This window comes from Sipha flava, unplaced genomic scaffold (genome assembly GCF_003268045.1).
Source record: "Sipha flava isolate LNK unplaced genomic scaffold, YSA_version1 130_pilon_pilon, whole genome shotgun sequence".
Lineage (NCBI taxonomy): Eukaryota > Metazoa > Arthropoda > Insecta > Hemiptera > Aphididae > Sipha > Sipha flava.
The window spans coordinates 203,936-226,208 of record NW_020271756.1 but is presented as its reverse complement, the minus strand read 5'-3'; the positions used below and the strand labels follow the sequence as shown (position 1 = coordinate 226,208).

General features: G+C 25.1%; 1 protein-coding gene and 1 long non-coding RNA gene across 6 annotated transcripts in view; one reads left to right on the top strand and one right to left on the bottom strand.

Moving 5' to 3' along the window:
* Positions 1-89: 89 nt before the first annotated feature.
* LOC112694570 overlaps positions 90-22,273 on the bottom strand; it is a 42,565-nt gene continuing 20,381 nt past the window's right edge. Inside the window, exons 2-5 of the long non-coding RNA XR_003149581.1 lie at positions 14,209-14,297; positions 10,647-11,189; positions 9,735-9,786; positions 90-145 (exon numbers count right to left, since the gene is read on the bottom strand). This is a non-coding gene — a long non-coding RNA (uncharacterized LOC112694570). The remainder of the gene's footprint in view (positions 146-9,734; positions 9,787-10,646; positions 11,190-14,208; positions 14,298-22,273) is intronic.
* LOC112694569 lies at positions 806-5,258 on the top strand. 5 transcript variants are annotated; one of them, XR_003149578.1, is made up of 7 exons: positions 807-1,036; positions 1,101-1,248; positions 2,446-2,642; positions 2,727-2,994; positions 3,127-3,287; positions 3,479-3,560; positions 5,070-5,247. XR_003149578.1 is itself a non-coding variant. In XM_025570084.1 (2 exons), exon 1 carries the CDS (start codon positions 3,930-3,932, stop codon positions 4,314-4,316), a length of 387 nt encoding a protein of 128 aa, XP_025425869.1. In that variant the 5' UTR covers positions 3,573-3,929; the 3' UTR covers positions 4,317-4,726; positions 5,070-5,258. The 5 variants fall into 5 exon arrangements, 2 of the variants coding, with proteins under 2 accessions (XP_025425869.1, XP_025425871.1); XR_003149580.1 differs by lacking the exon at positions 3,479-3,560 and having other exon boundaries at positions 806-1,036; XR_003149579.1 differs by lacking the exon at positions 1,101-1,248 and having other exon boundaries at positions 810-1,036; positions 5,070-5,245.

The following is a 22,273-nucleotide window of genomic DNA, read 5'->3' as shown; positions in this document are numbered from 1 at the left end:
TTAAGATTTATTAAAATAATTTTATAAATTTAAATGCAATGTATGGAAACTTTTTTGACTGAGTGTAATTTATAAAAATAATTAAAATATTTACCTGGCTCCCGAATGAATCCTTATGAAGGTTGAAACACAGAAAAACCAAGATCTGAAAAGAAACATAAATAAAAATGAATTAAAATTGGAATATTTTGAAATAAAATTAGATTGATTAATTTAAATCAGGGACTGGAACCGAACCAAAAATAACTGATTCTGGAAGCGGAACCGTTGATAATATGAAGAACCGGAACCGGACCCGATACCTTTATTTAGTTATATTAAGTACCAGTACCGGATCAGAATTTATAAATTTAATAGGTTTCTTTTAGGTTCCAAAATAAAATCTTATTTTTCATAATTTATAACTACTATTGTTTTTTTTATAATTATAGGGATGTATGATTTTATAAACATCTTTGTTTAAATTGTTATACTTGTTATACTATTTATAGAGCTGTACAAAATTTGCAATTTGAATTCTAAATATTTTACTTCCAAGTATTGATTACATGCGAGATAATCATTAATATTATTTGGAAATGTTTTTCCCATGTAGTATTAATGAGTAATATTACTCATACTATGCACTATGCAGTATGTCTATAATTGGAATTATTTTTATATATAGTGAAATTACAGGGAAAATTAGTTGCCAATTATTTCTATGGACTGTAGTCTGCTATCTATGAAAATATTAATGAATTATGAAATACACGCTAACACACACATACACAATGGATTTTAATACTAATTGTTGATAACTTCCGATACACAACTGTTTACGATTACCTCTATTTATGAGTTGTTATATTGTTATGTCGTTCTCAATGAAGTTTTCTAATTATTGATTAATTGTTGTTTATCCTTGAATTTTTGGAACTTTTTATATTTTATGAGCTAAATAATGTGCCGAACTAAATCATCAATAAATAAATATTTCAATTACTGTGTATCATCTAATGAATCTACACGCAAAGAATGTTCAAAATTATTAAAAGTAAGTATATTTTAATAACTTCATACTAGCTTGAATACATAATTTATATTTACAAATATCTTAGGGTAATCATGAATTAAATTAAAAAAAACATGAAACAACACGAGGAATTACATAATGATTTTATAGAAAATCAAGAAAAAATATCTCAATATAATTCTATAACTCAAGTGAAAATAGATACACTTGTTAAATCAAATTATGAAATTAAAGTAAATATAACACAAAAAAAAAAATAATTGATGCTTGTATAGAACTTGTCACAGTGAATGGTCACCCATATAGTATTTTAAATGGCAGTGGTTTTAAGAATATACTTAATCCAATGTTAAGAGAATTCAAAAATAAAATAGTTCTAAATTCAACTTCTATCAGATAAAAAATATGGCATATACCTAGATGGGTAGGTAGTTGTATAATAAATGTGGATATTACATCGACAGTATTTCTAAGTAAAATATATTTAATAAAACAAATTGTTAATAATTTCTTAACTGTAATTGTATATACTATATACTATACAAATTTAAAATCTTAAGATATATCATAGATTTTATTTATACATTTTAATATGCAACTACTTACACAACTTTGATAATGTTTCTTATTATAAAGTTATAACTAAGAAATAGATGATTAAATGGATACCTACTTTTATAAATTCTATAACTCTAAATTAATTGAAGTTATAAGTTTTATTTTGCATATTTGTTTTACTATTTTGTTTGATAAGATATCGATGGTGTTTTGTTGAAAGGGCGTATACCACATAATTGAAATTGTTCAGGAGGAACAAAATAGTGTTTTTAAAAATGATACCGCTAAGGTTGGTTGATCTTGGATATACCTTTATATAGTAGGCATGTTGATAATTTGATAACAATTATCATTAAAATGCTTAGTTTAGTCAATAAAACCACTAGCAATTCTTGTAGTATACACCCTTTTAAAATTCTCCATTAAAATATATATATATATATATACATATACATATATATATTCCTTAGGGCGTTTGGATAACTTATATCCGCTATATAGAGAATAATTCTTAATATTTTTATTCTTTATATTGGTTATTAATTGTAATTTTAGGATTTATTTGGAGACTTGTTTATAAAAAATACTTAATTTCAAAATTGGGATTTTGTTAACACTTATTAACTTATTACAAAGAATATAAGATATATTACATATTTAATATATTCAAAACAATATTAATTATTTTTACCAAAATTGGTCTAACATTAGTTTTTAATAAATAATAATACATTTACTTATTAATTTTCAGATTGACCAACTATTGAATTAAACACTAATAGTTTTAAATTATTTTATATTTATTTTACTTTATTCATAATACTTATGGTTTGATTTCATGAATAAATTATTTTCTATACTTCAATCACTAGGAGGCATGTTCATGAAGAATTTATGCTACTTCAAAAACAGATTTCAAATTAAATACAAAATAAATTGATATCATTGAAAATTGATGTAGTTACTAGGTTCAATAGAAGTTTTTTGGGATTAAATATTCAATACATAGTTAATGATTGTATTCAATTAAGAACAATCAGTCTTGTTGAATTAATAGAATCTCATACAGGTAATACATGGATTAAAAAAATATACATTAGAGTTATTTTGTACAATTTAAGTAAATTCAATAAATTTTAATATTTATTTTCAGGAATATATTTGAAAGAAATTATTCTTAAGACATTAAAAAAATTCAAAGTTAATCCAAATCAGGTGTATACAATTACCACTGATAATGGAGCAAATATAGAAAAAGCTGTAAAATTAATTGGAAATGAAATTGAACTATTACTAGAGTCTGATATAGATAGTGAACATGCAAACAGCAAAAATCAAATAGATCCTGATGAAATCCTAGGCTCAGACATATTATAGGATAAGTATAACAGTGATACTAGTACTGACTGTGAAACAGAAAGGTAGGTACTTAAATAGTAATATATACAAATATAATGAACAGTTTTTATTTACCTATTTCAAATTTACACATAATGTAATCTATAAAATGAAAACTACCTAATAAATTATTTAATATATTTTTTTATTTTTAGATTGGATATTGATAATTCTATAATTGATGATGATGAAATACATTCTATACTTAATGCTGCAGACGATGATGACTTTGAGAAAAACAATGATATTTGTGAGAAGCTAATTTCTGAAATGGAAATGGAAACTTTACATATTGGAGACAGTACAATATTTACTGGTGAGTTAGTTAAAATTAAAATGAAACAATTGTAAATTTTATTTCAAAATTGCATAATAATATTTATTTGAAATATTTTAATTTATTAAATTTTGTTTGTATAAACTAATTATCTATTTATTTTTAAATATAAAGCAAGATATTTATATCAATCTTTGCTAGGAAATAATTTATTTTTATTTTTATTATAGGTATGTGTTGTGTTGCACATACTTTGCAGTTAGCTGTGTTTGATGCATTGAAAGATACAACATTATAAATATATTGCAAAAAGTAAGAGCATTAGTTCGTAAGTTAAGAAATCAAACATATTTATATATATTAAAAAAAAGACAAATAAAAAATGCCAATTCAAGATTGTAATACATGTTGGCATTCTACAATGATATGTTGGAAAGAATCATTTATCTTAAAAGTTTTATTCAAAATATGTTAGAAAATGATTCAAAATTAAAAAAATATTGTTTAAGTAACTTTGAATGAAATCAAATAGAAATAATTTCTAAAGTACTTTTACCAGCCAAAATTTGCATAAAAAAATTACAAACAGAACAGCTAACAGACTTCTATGGTGCATGGATTACTTCCAAAATCAATGTAAACAAAATTGATAATTGTTATTCCCAAAAGTTACTAATTAATATGAATATAAGAGAAGTTGATATAATGAATAATAAAGCACTTATATCTGTCATATTTTTGGACCTTAGATATAAAATAACTTTGACAGAAGAACAATCCATGGAAGCAATAAAACATTTAATAAACTTGTGGATTCATATGAAAATGCTTGAAAAAAAGCATCAAGAGTTAATTATTAGTGATAAAGATGTTGATAATTTGTCTGATATTTCCTGTGATTCAAAATCTAGTGATGAAATAGAACAGTTTTTAAAAGCAAACTATTTACAAGAATCTTTTGATCAAAATCAAACAAATTTGAGTTTTTCCAATTCTCAGAAATTTATTATTTCAACACAGATAGAAAAACTTTTAAAACCTTATCATATTGAACAAAACAGAATCTGAAATAAAACTAACATTTTAAAATTCTGGAAATCTATGGAAACTATTCACCCCGAGCTATATGAATTATCATACAATATAAAGTTGTATTTTCCGTACCTGCAACACAGGTCAGTGTGGAAAGACTATTTTCTGGCTTAAAATTAATTTTATCACTGTATAGAACTAACATTAGTTCAATTAATTTAGAAGACCAACTTCTTGTTCGTACCAATAGGCTCTTTTGGAAAAAAAGACACCCCTAAGTATGAAATTATAATGATTATGATTATTAATGTAAATGAGGTATCAGACCTACATCAGAATGTGACTGTGGAAATACGATACAAACAATTGAACATATTGTTAAAGAATGTCCAAGGAGATAATTCAGCAAGGGCATGAACAACCTCTATATGGCCACACTAGAAGCAGTTGAGTGGATCTTGAAATTGGATATCTAAATCTAAGACTACAAAATCTCGTATCTAATCTCTATCCAAATTTTATAAATATAAACTTAAATATGTATATTAAAACTATTGTTATCCTATGTTATTGTTATTCCATTATTCTATACTTTGAATTGTGACTGATTTGTGATTTATGTTTTATGTTTTATTTTTTTATATTAAGTTACTTATGAGTGTGTTTTGTATTTATATATTAGTTGTTAATAGTTGTTAACAATGTAATGTTTTTGCTATACGATAATAATAATAATAATAATAATGATTTTGCTATATAGGTATACATTTATTAATATTTTGTTTTCAGATTCACGGATGAAAATCCAAGGTCTACATTAGTACCAGGAGTTAATCAAATTCGTGATAATTCGAGTCCAGTTGTGAAACGTAAAAAACAAATGTTACTAATATGATATCTAGTACTTATAAGTTAGATTATAAATTTTCGTTGAAACTGTAATATTTGTATACTATTTGTTAATAATAAAAACTATCATAGTTGGTATATAAAAAGATTATTATTTTAACCGTTTACTTCCAACATTGATATAAATAACCAACTACCTACTCAAAATTAAATGGTCACAGTTTCGTTTTAAATAAGTGTTTGGAATCTGATATTTATTCATATAATTCACTAAAGTAATATAGGTACATTATAATTATTATTTTATTATGTTCAGTGTTTTTCAAAATATACATTTAGTTTTTGTTGCACCAGCAAATATTACCAAATATTGAATCATCTTTACCACTAGATTTGTATTATGACATATTATTTAATAATTAATAGACCTAGTAGAGTATTTTTAGGTGTATAATTCATGCACAAATTTAATTTTTTTTTTCTAATTTTAGGAAATGTTAAAAATAATATTGAAATGGTGAATATTTTTTACTAATCGACACAAAGTGTCATGAATGATAAACTTTAAATTATAGTGAATATTAATTATTTATGAGTGGTTCATAAAAAAGGTTTCATAAAATAAAAAAAGTTTTTCATAATTTAAAAAAGTAAAATGTTATTATCAATAAAAAGATCTATCACTTGCTTATCTATACTATAATAATATGTAAAACATAGACATATAAACTAGTTTATATGTATATGATATAAAATATATTTGGTACAATTTTACTTAAATCCATTAAAAAAATAACCTAAACCTCAGAATTTATTATTATTACCTATTTCAACAATTTTTATCCATTTAATTACTATGATTAATTATTATTATTTTGGTAGGTATATAAATATAATTATTTTTGTTCTATTTTTTATTATCTACGACTTTAACAGATGATATTATTCTGTTGATAAGATATTATAAATTTTTCTGATAACAGGAATCAGTACCGAAATTACATGGAATCTATACCTTTAATTTTTTTTTTTTAAGAAAAACTGGAATCAAACCGGAACAGTTATTTTATTTTAGGAGAACCGGTACCCACAAATTCACTAGGTTCCAGATCCTGGTTTACATCGAAATATTTTTTATAATTTTGAATGCTATTTTTTAAGAGTATATTATTAATAGTTACTTTGAATCATATGATTCAAATGTTTTATAATATTTTATGTAAATTATATGAATTTGATTTTTATACCATTAAATAATTAAAGTGTAAAAATCAAAAAGAAAAGGGGATCCCCGTCTCCGGGAGGAAAATTGATTTGGGTTGTACCAAAAAAAAATCCAGGATTTGAAAAGAAACATAGTAATATATCAATACAAATTTTGTATATTTCAAATTATATTGAAGTGGTTAATTGATATTTAATTATATTTTAAATTGATGAAGGCGATTTTTAAAGTGTTCATTATTATAAGTAAATTTGAATCACATTATATTAATATTTTATGATATTTTATATATGCTATATAATTTTAATTTTAATAACATTAAATATTAAATGTATATCTATAATATAAAAATGAATCGCAAAATGTGTTGGTAAGCGCATAACTCAACAACGCCTAGACCAATTTGGCCAAATCTTTTTTTCAAATGTCCGTTGAAGTTCAAGGATGGTTTTTACGGCGAGAAAAATTAGAATTATTGCTGGAAAAACCCTAAAAATAGCCCTTTTTTACCAGGTCGATTGAAAATGAATTATTAAATAAAACTATTAAAAAACTATTAAAAAACTATTAAAAAACTATAAAAAAAACTATTTAAAAACTATTAATTTTATTTTTGGTAGTAAATGACGGTTATTGCATAAATATTAAACAAAAAAAGATCCCGCAACAGGTGTCAAAACAAATAAGAATGTTAGTTCGAAAAATTATTATGCATATCGGTTGATGATTAAACGAGATCAAGACAAAATTATTCTACGATATCATGAGCTTCGTCAACAATTCATGGTCGAAATGTATGTAAAGACAGAGAGCGAACGATTTTGATACTTGCGATTTAATCAAAAAAAGCTGCGTGCAGAAGATTCTCAAAACAATTGTTAGATATTGGAGATGGGAAAGTTACTACAGATAAAACGGAATGTATAAAATTACCGACCGATTTCTGCACAATCATTTATTCGCAAGATGCTCTCATTGACTAGATATTTTCCAATGTACACAGACAATACATAAATCATGAGTGGCTGGCAGAAAGGGCAATTTTAGTAGTAAAAAATGTGGACGTCAACGAATTGAATCTCAAGATAAACATTTATTACCAGGAGACATGGTGTCATACAAATCTATAGATATAGTTTGCTATGCTACTGATGCTGTAAATTATCTAACAGAGTTTTTAAACTCATTGGACTTACCAGGCATGCCACCGCATAATTTACAATTGAAGGTTTGTTCTTCGGTTATTTTGCTTCATAATTTGACCTACCACGGTTGTACAACGACACGCGATAAGTTGTTAAAAAATTAATGAAAAATGTTATCGAAGCCATAATTTTGAATGGCAAATTCCGAGGTGAAAATATATTATTACCGCGAATCTCTATTATACCCACAGATGTGCCAATACAATTTAAACGCTTTAAATTTCCAATTAGATTGGCATTTGCAATGATTATCAATAAGTTTCAAAGCCAAACAATGTCTGTAGCTTAGATTTGAGCACATCATATTTTTCACACGGATAATTATACGTGGTGTGCTCTCAAGCCATCCAGTTTGTGTTTGCGAAAGATGGGATTACAAAAAATATTGTACACTCTGTTGCATTAAGGGATAGATATTTTTTTTTACTTATATTGTCATAATTAGCGATATATATTATTTTAATGGATCAATTTTAATAAATTATTAAAAAAATAAATGTTTTATGTTTTTTCATTTTTATATTTCGTTACCATTCATAGCACGCCATATATCTTCCTTACATCCTTATCCTTACCCACATTCTTACATGCCTATATTTAATTAGTTATTTTTTTCTAGCAAAATATTCTCTAAAAATAATTTATATGACAAAACAACGTTTGTCGGCTCAGCTATATAAAAATTTCGTGTCACGATGTATGTTCGCGATAATCTCCGAAACTACTGGACCGATTTTGATGAAATTTTTTACACCGTGTGTAATTTGGTCCAACTTAAAATATAGGATAGTTTTTTTTTTCAAATTTTTTAATATTTTAAATATTTTAATTAACTTTTTAATAAATGTGTATAATTGCATGGTGTATTTCGGTGTATTTCTATCACCGGAAACATCGATGAAAATTTAAACGCCAATGACATCGGAACTGCATGTATTTTACCTTCAAGCTACATCGGCAGTCCACGGAGCATGCAGGAATACATACAAGATGCGATGACTTATGTACGTCATTACGGTCGACCTGATTTGTTTGTTACATTTACGTGTAATCCAAATTGGGAAGAAATAAAAAGTTTGTTATTACCAGGCCAACAATCAATACATCGTCACGATATCGTTACACGTGTGTTTAAACAAAAGTTAAAATCTTTAATTAATTTAATCGTAAAATATTCAGTTTTTGGTAACACACGTTGCTGGCTGTATTCTATTGAGTGTCAAAAGCGAGGTTTGCCTCATTCTCATATTTTGGTTTGGCTTGAAGTTAATCGCGCCGTCTCGAGTTTTGTTTGTTATTTTTATTTATACAGTTTAATTTGTACCGGTTTAGTGTTTTCGTATTTTACTTTACCTAAACACTAACCATAAATACTTGGTATTGTGTTATTATTGTGCAGTGTTCAGTATTGAATATTCTTTAATTTTTTTTAAATTTAGTATAATGCCGCGGAAATCTAACCTACACAATCAGTATAGTAAAAATGCACGACGTATGCGTGCTAATAGAGCTCATGAATCCGAAGAACAAATTGCAACAAGAAACGCAGCTCAACAAATCAGAACAGCAGAAATTCGCAGACAAGATTCTCGAGAACAGCGTGATGAACGTCTACGACAAAATATATTGAGAACAAGATCGGCGCGAGAACGGCACATAGCCACATTTAGAGAACTTGACAGAGAGCGACAACAAACCAACCGTGCATTAACACGTGCATCATTCGTTCGCCTTGCGTTCGAATATGCACCAGATATCAATTACTCTGCACATACTAAAATTATAATTGGTGCAATGGATAAAATATGCCAATATTGTCAAGCGTTAAAATTCCGCAATGAAACGATTGGTATGTGTTGTGCATCTGGAAAAGTTGTACTGACACCTCTTCCTATTCCACCAGAACCTTTAAAATCATTTCTTGCTGGCGAATCAGACGATTCGAAATTATTTTTACGTAAGACACGCAAATTCAATTCTTGCTTCCAAATGACGTCCAAATATTTTGGTTTGTACTTAATTTCAACTTTTAGATACTTTACCTATTACTTTTAAATTTTCTCATACATAATAACACTAATACATGGCCTACGAAAATGCTAAAAAACCAACTAATACGCGGGCAACGCCGTGTCGGGACAGCTAGTTATTCATAGAAATAATTAAAATAGTTACCTGGCTCCCGAATGAATCCATATGATTGTTAAAACACAAAAAAATCTATGAACTGAAATGATACAAAAACAAATTAATTAAAAATAGAATATATAGGAATAAAATTAGAATGATTAATATAAACCGAAATATTTTTTATAATAATGAACGCTATTTTTTTAGTATACTATTAATAGTTAATTTGAATTATATGATTTAAATGTTTTAAGATGTTTTATGTAAATTAAATGAATTTGATTTTTATACCATTATATATTATAGATATAAAATTCAAATAAAAAATTTAGTGTATACCCTGCTCCCGAATAGAAGTTGATATAGGTTAAAACAAAAAAAAAAAATAACATGTTATGAAAAGAAACATAAAAATAAATGAATTAAAATTTGAATATTTTGATTTAAAATTGAATTGATTACTTTAAATTGAAATATTTTTTATAAATATTAACGCGATAGATTAAAAGATGATTTTTAATAGTTAATTTGAACCTTATGATTTAAATCTTTATGATATTTTATGTATTCTATTTTATACGTATACCATTGTCTTTACATTAAAAAACAAATCACTTAAAAAAATAATTTTATCTGTGCAGTGTTTTCAGAACGTAGTTAAGTCCTAGGAATATTGTACTGGGAGGGTAAAAATATCCTAGGAAAATTATACTCCCTTGAAGTACAATATTCCTAGTAAATTTTTACCGGAAGATAAGATTATCCTAGGACATTCTTACCGTGGGGTAAAACTTTCCTAGGATAATCGTACCCACTGAAGAGAGTAGAATTAACCTGGGATAATTATACCGGGGATATAATATGTCTAAGATAATCTTACCCTCCCACCGGTAATATTTTCTGGGGGTACGATTTTACTGAAACACTGGGATGAGACGACGTTTAACCGAAACTGACCTGAGACGTGTCGACCGACTCCCGGGAGAGCCCTCAGACGACCAGCAACCGCTCCGTGAGACTCCCAATCAGGTTTAGGGGTAAATTTTGATCGTAACCCGACTCCGCAGCTCAAAGCACGTATCACATTTTACGCGAACGGCCCGCATCGGTGGAGACCACCATCCCGAACCGTTCATGCGTGCAAGTTCGCTGTTCGGGCAGTTGTATTCTGAAATTATTCCATTTGTCACCCCCACGACAAGGGAGTGTTTAAATACCGCTATCCACAACCTGCGAACTCGATCTAGTGGCGAGAACCAGCGCGCCAAAACTGTCAGCGAGGACCAAACCCCTGATCGTTTGTAAACGTGTTTGTATATTCATCGTCAACGGAGCACCGGAAGAAACCGGGTCCAGCCAACCCGTAACGAGGAAGAATCTCGCCATAGTCGCAGCACTCCGGAATACTTAACAGCTTGAACGTGAAGTCCCGTCGCAGCTTGCAGTCTCCGTTCGGTCCAGTTGATTTCCGTTCAGTTAATCACTACTTATTATAATTCACTATAACAAGGTCAACCGTTGTGAGTAGATGGCTAACTTCACAAGCTTGTATTATATGTTTATTTGTTGTATTTTATGTACTTTTCGGAGTATTTGTTATTAACAATTATGTTATGTTCATAAATGTATAATTTGCATAGGGGTGCGCAAACCTCTTTTTCAGGATATGCAAAAAGCTACCACTGTCTACCCCCAAAATGAAAGTTAATTTAAGCGTTCGAAATTCTGGTCTTAATAACTATTTAATTTAAAATTTTCATTTTTTTTAACGAAAAAAGTGACTGAATAGCCATTTTATAATCGTTATAACAGTCTTCATAATTAAAATTTTAAATAAATTACAAAAAAAATAATTAAATACATAACACTTGAAATGGTTTGAGTAACACGTTTAAATAGGGTAAATAAATAAAAACGTAATTATATACTTAAATTAAAAACAAAATAAATTTGATAAATAATCAAAATTAATCATAAAACGATTTTGCGTACAGTTGAGTTATTAAATCACCAATAATGTTTTCGAGATTCTAATTTGTAGCCATTTCTTGTTCTGTAGTTTATAGCTATTTAATCTCGCTTGAATTATTGTATTTCTTAATTTCATTAACACATTAAAACGTTATTAGAGCTATTTGTGCTTCAAAAATAAATTAAACTGTCTGGGACTGAATATAATAAAAACTCGTATAATAAAAATCATAATGTAATACAAAATCACATAATATACATAACACCAAATTTATCATAATTTTTATTTATTTTTTGTAATTTTAGAAAGTTGGCTCTGTGTTTAGGGTATGCAGTTGCACACCCTGCATACCCCCTTGCACACGCCTATGATAATTTGTACTTAAGACTAATAAAACTCTGTTCAACTAAAATCTCGCGTTCCGTTACAAAATGTAAATAGAATAAGACAAGTAACATTGGACATAGATTATCTGCTTCATCGTTGCTATCGTCGTGATGTGCCGCAAATAAATATTATTGAAATATCAATGTTTTTTATATACAATAATCTATTTTAACTATAAAATACATTAACCGATGAAATACCAAGATCTGTTAAATTTGTAATAGTTTTTATACACTCTCATTGATGTTTCTGTTTCAAAGCGATTTTTTCTATTAATACTCTTAGGCTATAGCGCATGTATACATATAGCACATATTCTATACAACCAGGACCGGTGCTAAGTATTTTGCCGCCCCGTGCAAATAAAAAAATGCCACCCCTTTTAATAAATGGTTGCCGTATAATTAGTATATAGTTATTTATACAAAATTGACAATATTAATTATAAACTGGGTTATATCGTAGGAAATCAAATTATAAAATTTTGTCTTTCGAAAATTTAAAAAAAATTAAGGAAATTTAATTAATTATAAGAAGATTGAATCAAGGTACAATAATAATTTTATTTAATGAAAATAAGAAAAAATACAAATTATCAATTTATTTATTTTAGTGTTATACATGTTTGAAATAAGTTTAAGGTACTCCGACACCCATTATCACAGCTATATCTCCGATAATAATTATTAGTTTTACTTTTCAATTTTTTTCGCTTATTTAGTTAGATTTTTTGGTCATTTTTGGTATTTATTTTTTAGAGTGTTTAGGGCATTTTAGCTTTTTTTTTTAGGACATTTCTATGTTGTTTTAAAGGTCATCCACATCCTAATTCTGATTATTATTATTAGGAATAAAATGTAATTATTTATTCATTGAGAAAACTTTTATAAGTACGAGTATGTTATAATATATATAAATTATCCAATGCACTTTAATCCGTATTATAGAAATACTAATACTATTAAAATTATGTAGGTACATTGAATTAAAAAAAACTGCTGGGCGCTTGAACTCCCCTTAAATTTAATTTTATTTGCGCCATTGAACACAATGTATGAAAATAATACATTTTTAAAAAACAATAATAATGAAATTGCCAAAACAATGTATAGTAATCAACAACAAAAAAAGAATCCGCTTTATTAATATCCTAGATGAAATATCAATGAATTCATATGTAGGTTACGTACATTCAAAAATTAAAGTAAGACATCGGGAAGTATTTGTAATTTTCCATCGTATTGAAATAATTTATCCACTTAATAATAACAATACTTGAACAATTATTTAAAATAGAAAAACCCTCACCAAATAAGCAAATAATTTATAATTGTACTAAAAAATATTCACAGCACCCTATGATCGTTGTCTTTAATAATTCCCTGACGAATAGTTAAAAGAAAATCATTTAAATTGGGTACAATCAATAGACTACATATTGTCGTCACTTGTCACTAGCAAATTAGTTTTATCGCTTATGAACATTATAATGTACAATAATTATTATTGCACATACATATTTGGAGAACTTTATATGGATATGGAATCCTTAAACATAATTGTGAATTGCGTCGAATAACAATGCTAACGGCTATCCCAAATTATATTGTTTATAAATAGTTACTTTTTTAATACTACATAATATAATATGACACAGTGCCAGTCAAAATAATATAATATGCATTATTTTGAATTTACAATGAGTAAATATAATGAGTAATGATGAAAAATACATATTTTTATTTATAAAGGATGCCACCCTAAAATTCAAAAAAAATTTTGCCGCCCTCTGCTGTCGCACAGGTCGTATGTGCTTTCCGCCGACTTTGAATATAACTACGTACAAATATAAAAATGTATAAATATTTGAATTGTTTTAAATATCAAAAAAAAGTATTTTTTATAATAAAAATAAATAAACCCTGATGTAATTCAATTTATAAATTTAGAGTATTAATAATTTAAATGAATATTGAATGGTAAAAATATATTTAAGTAATAGAAAAATATTATTTACACAACCGAGAATACTTAATTATTATAAGTTTTAGACAGGTAATGATTTAAATATAAAAAAATAAAATAGTTGCTATAAAAAAAACATCAATATAACTTTTTTAAATATAATTACAGATGTTATTTAAAAGAAAAACGACGTACCTGTATTTGTAGGAGTAAGTAAGTACTTATGTGTTTATCTCTCGTAAGTTCTTTTCACTCTTGATCGGCTCCTAGATTTCGGCTGTTTACTGTAATAAAATAAACAACGACAATATTTAAATAATTAAGTATGCTTTAAGATTTAAAAAAATTTAATCATGATTTTAGTTATTTTTAATTTTGTTTTATATATTATGAACAAAAACGTTTGTAATAAATGTAATTGATCAAAATGGAAAATATTTAAGAAACCCACATAGAATATGATAAATAAATTTGGACATAGATTATCTGCCTCATCGTTGCTAACCATCGTGGTTTGCCGCAAAAAAAATTATTTAAATGTAAATGATTTTTATATACGATTACAACAATTTATTTTAATTATAAATACAATAACCGATGAAATACTCAGATCTGTTAAATTTTTAATATTTTTTATACACCCTCATTAAAGTTTCTGTTTCAATACAATTATTACTGAAACTATTAGGCTATAGCGCTTGTTAAAATATTACTTTGTTCAAATATAACAACGTATTGTTATTTAAAATATGGATAAAGTATAGAAAATTTACAATAACTTATAACAATTAATAATATTTATAAATATTTCTCAATTCCGATAAAAAAAGTATACCAAAAAAAGGCATAGTGTCCTGGTTCCCAGCTGCTTGGAGAAATATGAAATATGTACAAATTTTTAACATTATTTATATACTTACAAAATAATAATTAAATATTATTAAAAACATTATACTCGTACTTTCAATTGTTAATAAAAAATAAAAAAAGGTATCTTGGGGTCTAGAGACTACTCATGCTGGTGAAACCCGTGTAGAGGTACTGAATAACCAATTTCAGTTGACAATCCAATATTTCTAAACGAAAAGCATTCATTTACTGATTGGAACTATAGTGAAATTTAATTTCTCCTTTTTCGATGACTATTTAAAATTTAATCGTTAAAATACAAGATTTGAAAATTGAAGGAAGTTCATGCACACGGCAAAATTTTATTTGATGTGTGAACAAAACAATCCTGTAATAATTTTATATTGGCAGCTATAAATTAAAAAAAAAAAAAAAAAACGAAACAATAATAAGTTATGACAATAAAAAAAAATCTGAATTTAAACTTTATAAAATTGTATTAGGGTATTAAAAATTAAATTTGTTTAATGTTATTGTTGAAATATTAAACAAATATTGATGTGTCATATAATTTGTTTATATATGTATATGTTTATTATAAATTTGTAATATATTTTGCGTAATGTTATTATTAATATGTTTTTTTTTTTTTTAATATATAATTCAAAAAAAGCCAGTAAGTATGTATCATAATATCCACATACCAGACCCTTCTCATCTACGATTGTCACATTTGCGAAAAATTATTATTGGATTTGCTATTTCTTTAGAACCTTGACTGCTTCACCTTATTTGTTGTATAGCTTAAATCTCTTACATTTTGCTTTAAAATCCTTAAATAATGCTAAATATGCCACTGGTTGATACGCTGTTCATTATGTTATAGTTTCAATTGTTAATAAAAAATAAAAGAATTATCCTGGGGTCTATACAATACTCATGCAGATGAAACAAATAAATATTTATTATAATAAAAAACAACAAACACTAATGCAATTAAATTGATAAAATTAGAGATTAATAATTTAAATGAATATTAAATGGAAAAATTTTATTCAAATATCCGAGACTACTCAAATATTGATAGATTTAAAAAGGTAAAGGATTGTATAAAAAAAAAACTAGAAGCAAAAAACATAAATTTAATAAATTTTCTTATGATTGCATTTGTTATTCAAAAGAATACCTGTATTTATGGAAGTAAATTGGTATATATTAATCTCTTGTAACTTCGTTTCACTCTGGATCGGGTCCTAGATTTCGGCTGTTTACTATAAAAAAGTAAAAATGACAATATTTAAACAATCAAGTATGCTTTAAGGTTTAAATAAAAAATTAATTATAATTTAGTTTTTTTTAATTTTTTTTTTTTTTTTTTTATATTACGAACAAAAAATTGTGAGAAATGTAATTAGTCAAAACGACAATATTTAACAAACGCACATAGAATATCTATTCCATTACAATAGACATTTTTGGAGATAGTATTTGGCAGATCATTAGTATATAAGTTGAAAAGGATCGAAACAAGGAAAGCCCGGATTAAGATAATTTGAGGCCCGGTGCCAAACAATTTTAGGGGCACTTAACCATAAACAAAATATTGATGACCCTATCATAAATATTATTCAGAGACAAAAAAAAATTATATTAGAATTTATAAATTTATTTCTTACTTTTTTTAATACAAAAATAAAAAATTTATTTGTATAAATAGTTTTTTCTTTTTTGGAAAAATAAACCTTTTAATTATATAATCGGTATTAATTACCGCCAAAAAATTACTCTCTGAACACAAAACAATTAAACTATTTAAATTTTCTTGAGAACTGATCGTTCAAATACTTATTTCTTATACGAGCTAAAAAAAAGGTTGAAAACAAGAAAAAACCAAATATTCGCCAGGGGCCAACTATTGTTTGATATCCGTTGTAGGCGCGGGGCCATGACTCCCTCTATACCCCGCTTAATTTGGGCTTGGAGCAAGGACTGATCATTGAGGAAGAACATTGTTTAGTCTGCATTTTCTGTTTGTTTTATTACCTACGCCGACTATGAACTATCGATTACTAAGCATATTACTGAGTATGTTATACAGGGTTTTGCATAGAATTACTCTCATGAATTTAAGGAGTAAGCCAGTTCTCCAAATCGTATCAATTGAATGTGTTATGAATTTATAATGAAAAAAATGTGTTGAAATACTTATATTAATAGTTTAAAAATACTAGGGATCTAAAAATACTAACGTTCTTTTGGTGTTGAATTTGCTATCTAATCTTAAAAATGTTTGTCATTTGAATATTTTGAAATAAAATTAGATTGATTAATTTAAATTGAAATATATTTTATAATTATGAACGCAATAGATTAAAAGTGTATTATTAATAGTTAATTTGAAACGTATGATTTAAATATTTATGATTTTTTATGTGAATTAAATGAGTTTGATTTTTATTTCATTATATATTATAGATATAAAATTTAAATAAAAAATGCAGTGTTTACTGATTTAGGTTAAAACAAAAAAAAAAAAACATGTTATGAAAAGAAACAAAAATAAATGAATTAAAATTTGAATATTTCGATTTAAAATTGAATTGATTAATTTAAATTGATACATTTTTTATAATTATGAACGCTATTTTTTAAGATTTTATTATTAATACTTAATTTGAAGTATATGATTTAAATGTCTTATGATAATTTATTAAATTATAAGAATTTCATTTTCATACCATTAAATAATTAAAGTGTAAAATTCACAAATCAAAAAGAAAAGGGAATCCCCGTCTCCGGGAAGAAAATTGATTTGGGTTCTACCAAAAAAAAAATCTAGGTTCTGAAAAGAAACATAAAAATAAATTAATACAAAATTTGTATATTTTGATATATTATTATAGTATTGAATTGATATTTAATTATATTTTATAATGATGGCGATTTGTAAAGAGTTTATTATTATAAGTTTATTTCAATCATATGTTTTAAAGGTTTTAATATATTTTATGTAAGTTAAATAATTTTGATTTTAATATTTAATGTGTATAATTCAAAATAGTATATAAAATACCATAATTATTATGATTGTAAAATGCATTTTTAATAACTGAATTAGAAAAATATATTCTGTGATAAAAATTAAATCAAATTCGTTAGATTTTATAAAATTATTATCACGACTTGTAATAATTGTAATTAATGTAATATTAATAATATGTAATAGTGCCTGCATTAGTTGTTTAATTCAAATAATTTATAATTTCTGTTTAGAATACCTACTCCAAAAATATTTAAGATAAGGCACCTAATTGTTTTTTTGGTAAAATTGTTGAATATGTCAAATTGTCAAACTTTGTAAATTACCGTGTTGAAATAAATAATTACGTACAGGAGTAGCTATAGGTGTAATAAGCAAATACTGCTCAGCCCCCCCCCCCCATCAATTTCACCAAATTTCTGCTTAAATTTTAACTAAGGAGTGCAAAAGACCCTGTTTATTCCCTAAATTGCGCCTATGCCTTACCTTAATTTAGTTAAAATAATGATTTTTTATTGATTTTTATCTTAAATCATTAATGCAATTATTAGTGTTTTTTCATTAAGGTGGTTTTTGAAATTTATCGCGCTATTGATTATAACAATGCAATTTTAAAAACAGTGCCACAATGATATTACAATGTGTGAAATACGTTTTAACTATTAAGTTAAATATATATAAAAATAAAATAGTTTATATCAATAATTCTAAGCACTTTTTCTAGGGGAAAAAATAGAAGGAGATAGAAAAAATATTCAAAACGATTTTTATTGCATATTTTAATTTTACTTTTCGAGATTATTAGTAAACAAATTAACAGTTTACTCAAGTTTTTATTTTAATTTTTTAATTTATAAAAATAAATAATGATAAATTTTCTCATTTTATTTTCTATAAAGTATACATTGAAGCTTTATGTATATAGCTTTTGAAAATCAAATTTATGTACACTTTCAGTTTATTAAATATAACAATTAGTAATTTAGTATTTTATACCTGTAATAATAATATTAACATTTATAATAGGCAAATAAAAATTATAATATGTTATAATTTAGTTTACATGATAAAATGTATATTTATGCAATTTTTTAGTGACACAACTCATTAAATATATAATATAAGATTAGAATACTTATTGCAACTCATAGAAATAATAAATGCGCGTATTAGATACCTAGTGTAGCTTTTGTTAAATATAATTTGAAATCGAATATTATAAATAGTGAACAATGTATGTAGTATGTACTTCACTTAATATGTAAATTATTTCAGATTACATAATACAAAATAAAATTATACTTTTTGAAAAAAACACATAAAAAAGGGAGAATTTTTAATTGGATCGTGTATTTATTTGGATGCTTTCACAAAAAGAAAAAAAATGTTACATAGGTACATAATTTAAGACATTTTACATATCTAACTTATAAGTAATAAATATATTCTATAGAAATTATGACATTTTCTACGACACTAAGAAGTTATACCATCAATACACATATTGGCAATGTGATGTAATATTTTGCAAATATTGAATGTATTAAAAATGTTGCCTTAACTAGAACAAATTAAGAAATTCTATAAGAGGTTATTACAAGGGCGTGCCCAGGAATGAAATTTAGGACAGGCCTATGCAGTTTTAAGAATGAAATTTCTTTCTGAAATTTATGTATAGAATATGTGAGTTTATTTTAAATTTCCTTGATTATTCTGTTATTATTATATAGATACCAAAAATAATTAAACTACAATTATTGATAATGTACTTTTATTTATGAAAATTCAATGTAATTTAATGCATATATAACGTATATTTGATCACCTTTATTGTTAAAACGTTTATAAATATTAATGTGTAAAGTATTGGTACCACAATTAAAGAAACTGTTTTTTATTCATTTTAATAAATCATTTAAAAGTATTTGAGTAAAATTAATTTTGAAAATATATACAAGTTATATACTTTTAAAAAAGCAATTGCATGTGTGAGTTAAACACAGAGGATAGAACCATGAGTTTAATTTCAGGGAATATCACTGGATAAAAATAAGATAATACATTTTACATTATAGAGAAATTCTAGATAAGTAGATAAGTACTCTGATTATTGTATGATATTGTAATGTACCAAATGATATTTATTTTAACCGACGATTATGAATTACCTTCAATGGTACCCATTACACCTATATAATATATATAAATATATAATATATCAAGATAAAATGAAATATTAACATTTAAAATACTTCGACGTACTGTTCTTGTATAATACTTTGGAGTATTATTGCAATTAATTATTAATAATAATTATTAGCAATATACACAATTATAAAACGATAAAAAGAAATATAAATATATTGCAAGCTTAACATTTAACACTGTTCATACATTTTTACTTTTATTAAAAAAGTATAAAATTACAATTTATATAAATATTATAATAAAGTATACATATAAATTAAGAAAATATTTTTCTTCCTTTTGGTGACAGCTCTTTCAATTTCTTTCGTATTAATAAAGTAGTATTTAAAGAAATTTTTTAAACGTATTTTTTTATTTAAATACAAAAATATGTAACCAACTAAATTCGGGAAATTAAATTTGATAATTTTTATAGAACTTTTAATTTTTTAGAACTTCAAAATGATATAAATTTTTTTTTTTTGTTAATTTAAATGTTCTACAATTAAATTTTTTTTTTGAAATAGGTAACAATTATGAGTATAATTAATAAGCAAGTCTAAACTGGAATGTAACCTGTAGCAACATGCAATCAATTAGATCTTGATAACCAATCTTGATAACCCTAATTTCTCAATGCCTATAAGTTAAGACTTAAAAAATGGGTTGTATAACTCTTTTTAATTCATAAATTTATCAGTTTTATTCATGTCAAATCTTTTTGCAAAATTTAAAACACCATTGTGATTCTATGGGTTGAGAATGTACATTCAAAACAGAAGAATATATAAAATTAACACTGTAGTTAATTATTGACAAGTAATAATAATATTAATAACAGACAAAATAATTATTATTAAATCACAAGTGTTGGCTCACAGTTAATATTTCACTTAATATTTCTTAAAAATTAAAATGCAACAACATTATCAACTAATTTTTTTATAGATTTATTGATTGCATCAAAATTAAATTACACTTTACTACTAAATTTACAAAGTTTAAAGTAAAGTGAGTATGACTCTATATTTTATCGAATAAGTAGAAGTACTAAATAATTAACAAGTATCTATAGTTCGATAAATAATTAAATATTACAATAGATAACAAAATTAATTTAAAATAGGTGTTGAACTAATATTTAAATTTGTTCAATTTAGTGATTCTATATATGTAACATTATGTATTTTCTTCATTACTTTCGCTTAGATGCGTCCTAATTCTATACTATAATTATATTTTTCAATTATATAGTTATCTTGTATTAAGGTATATAAGGCGAATTATAAATTTTGATTTAATTTTATTAGCTTTCATATTTTATTTGTTAACTGCTAAAATTAGGTCAGCAAATACTAAAATATACGTGTGCAAAATGTATGTATCAACTATTATTTATATAAAAAAGTAAATTTTAATACAATATTATATCTTACTTTTAATAAATTCCATAGCTTGTCAAACATAAATTCGTAACAAATACATAAGCCTACATCTATATTTTTGCTTATAATAAAAATGTTTACGTATCCAATATATATATATATATACATAGTAGAAATTAATATTGAGATGTATCTCTATATCTTGTATAATATATTGTGTCACCGTCAATACTAGAGAGTGTAATTAATTGTTATCTAATATAGATATATGGTCTCTCTTAAATATCCATGCATAGTAAATATATATACATGTATATTATTTTAGTTTATAAGTAATATTGGATTGAGGCTGATTTAATTTATCTATTTGATTTATGATCAGGGGTATATTAATAATTTCAATATTTGTATTCATGACATATTCATGAAATATTCATCAAAAAAGTACTTTAGTTGGCAAATTATAAACAAAATATTATATCGTTAAAACAAAACGCATCCAATCCAACTCGTTAACGTTTATCTCCAATTCCAATCAAATTATATTATTTTAATAATTAATATTATTAATATAATATAGTTTTAAATTTATACAAATTGCATTAACATTTTTAAATGTAATTATTTTACTGATTACTGCAGTTCAATATAATGTATTGCACACAACATTTTTTATGAAGCAATTTTTTTTATCAATTTTTGTGCTTTTAAAGTAATTAATTATTTTAAAAAGGTATCCTAACTTTTCCAACGGTAACAACTAGATTGTATTAATAACTGATAAAAATAATATGTAGGT

Excerpts from the sequence above, each read along its gene's own strand:
- LOC112694569 (XM_025570084.1), top strand. The coding sequence starts at position 3,930 with ATGAATATAAGAGAAGTTGATATAATGAATAATAAAGCACTTATATCT.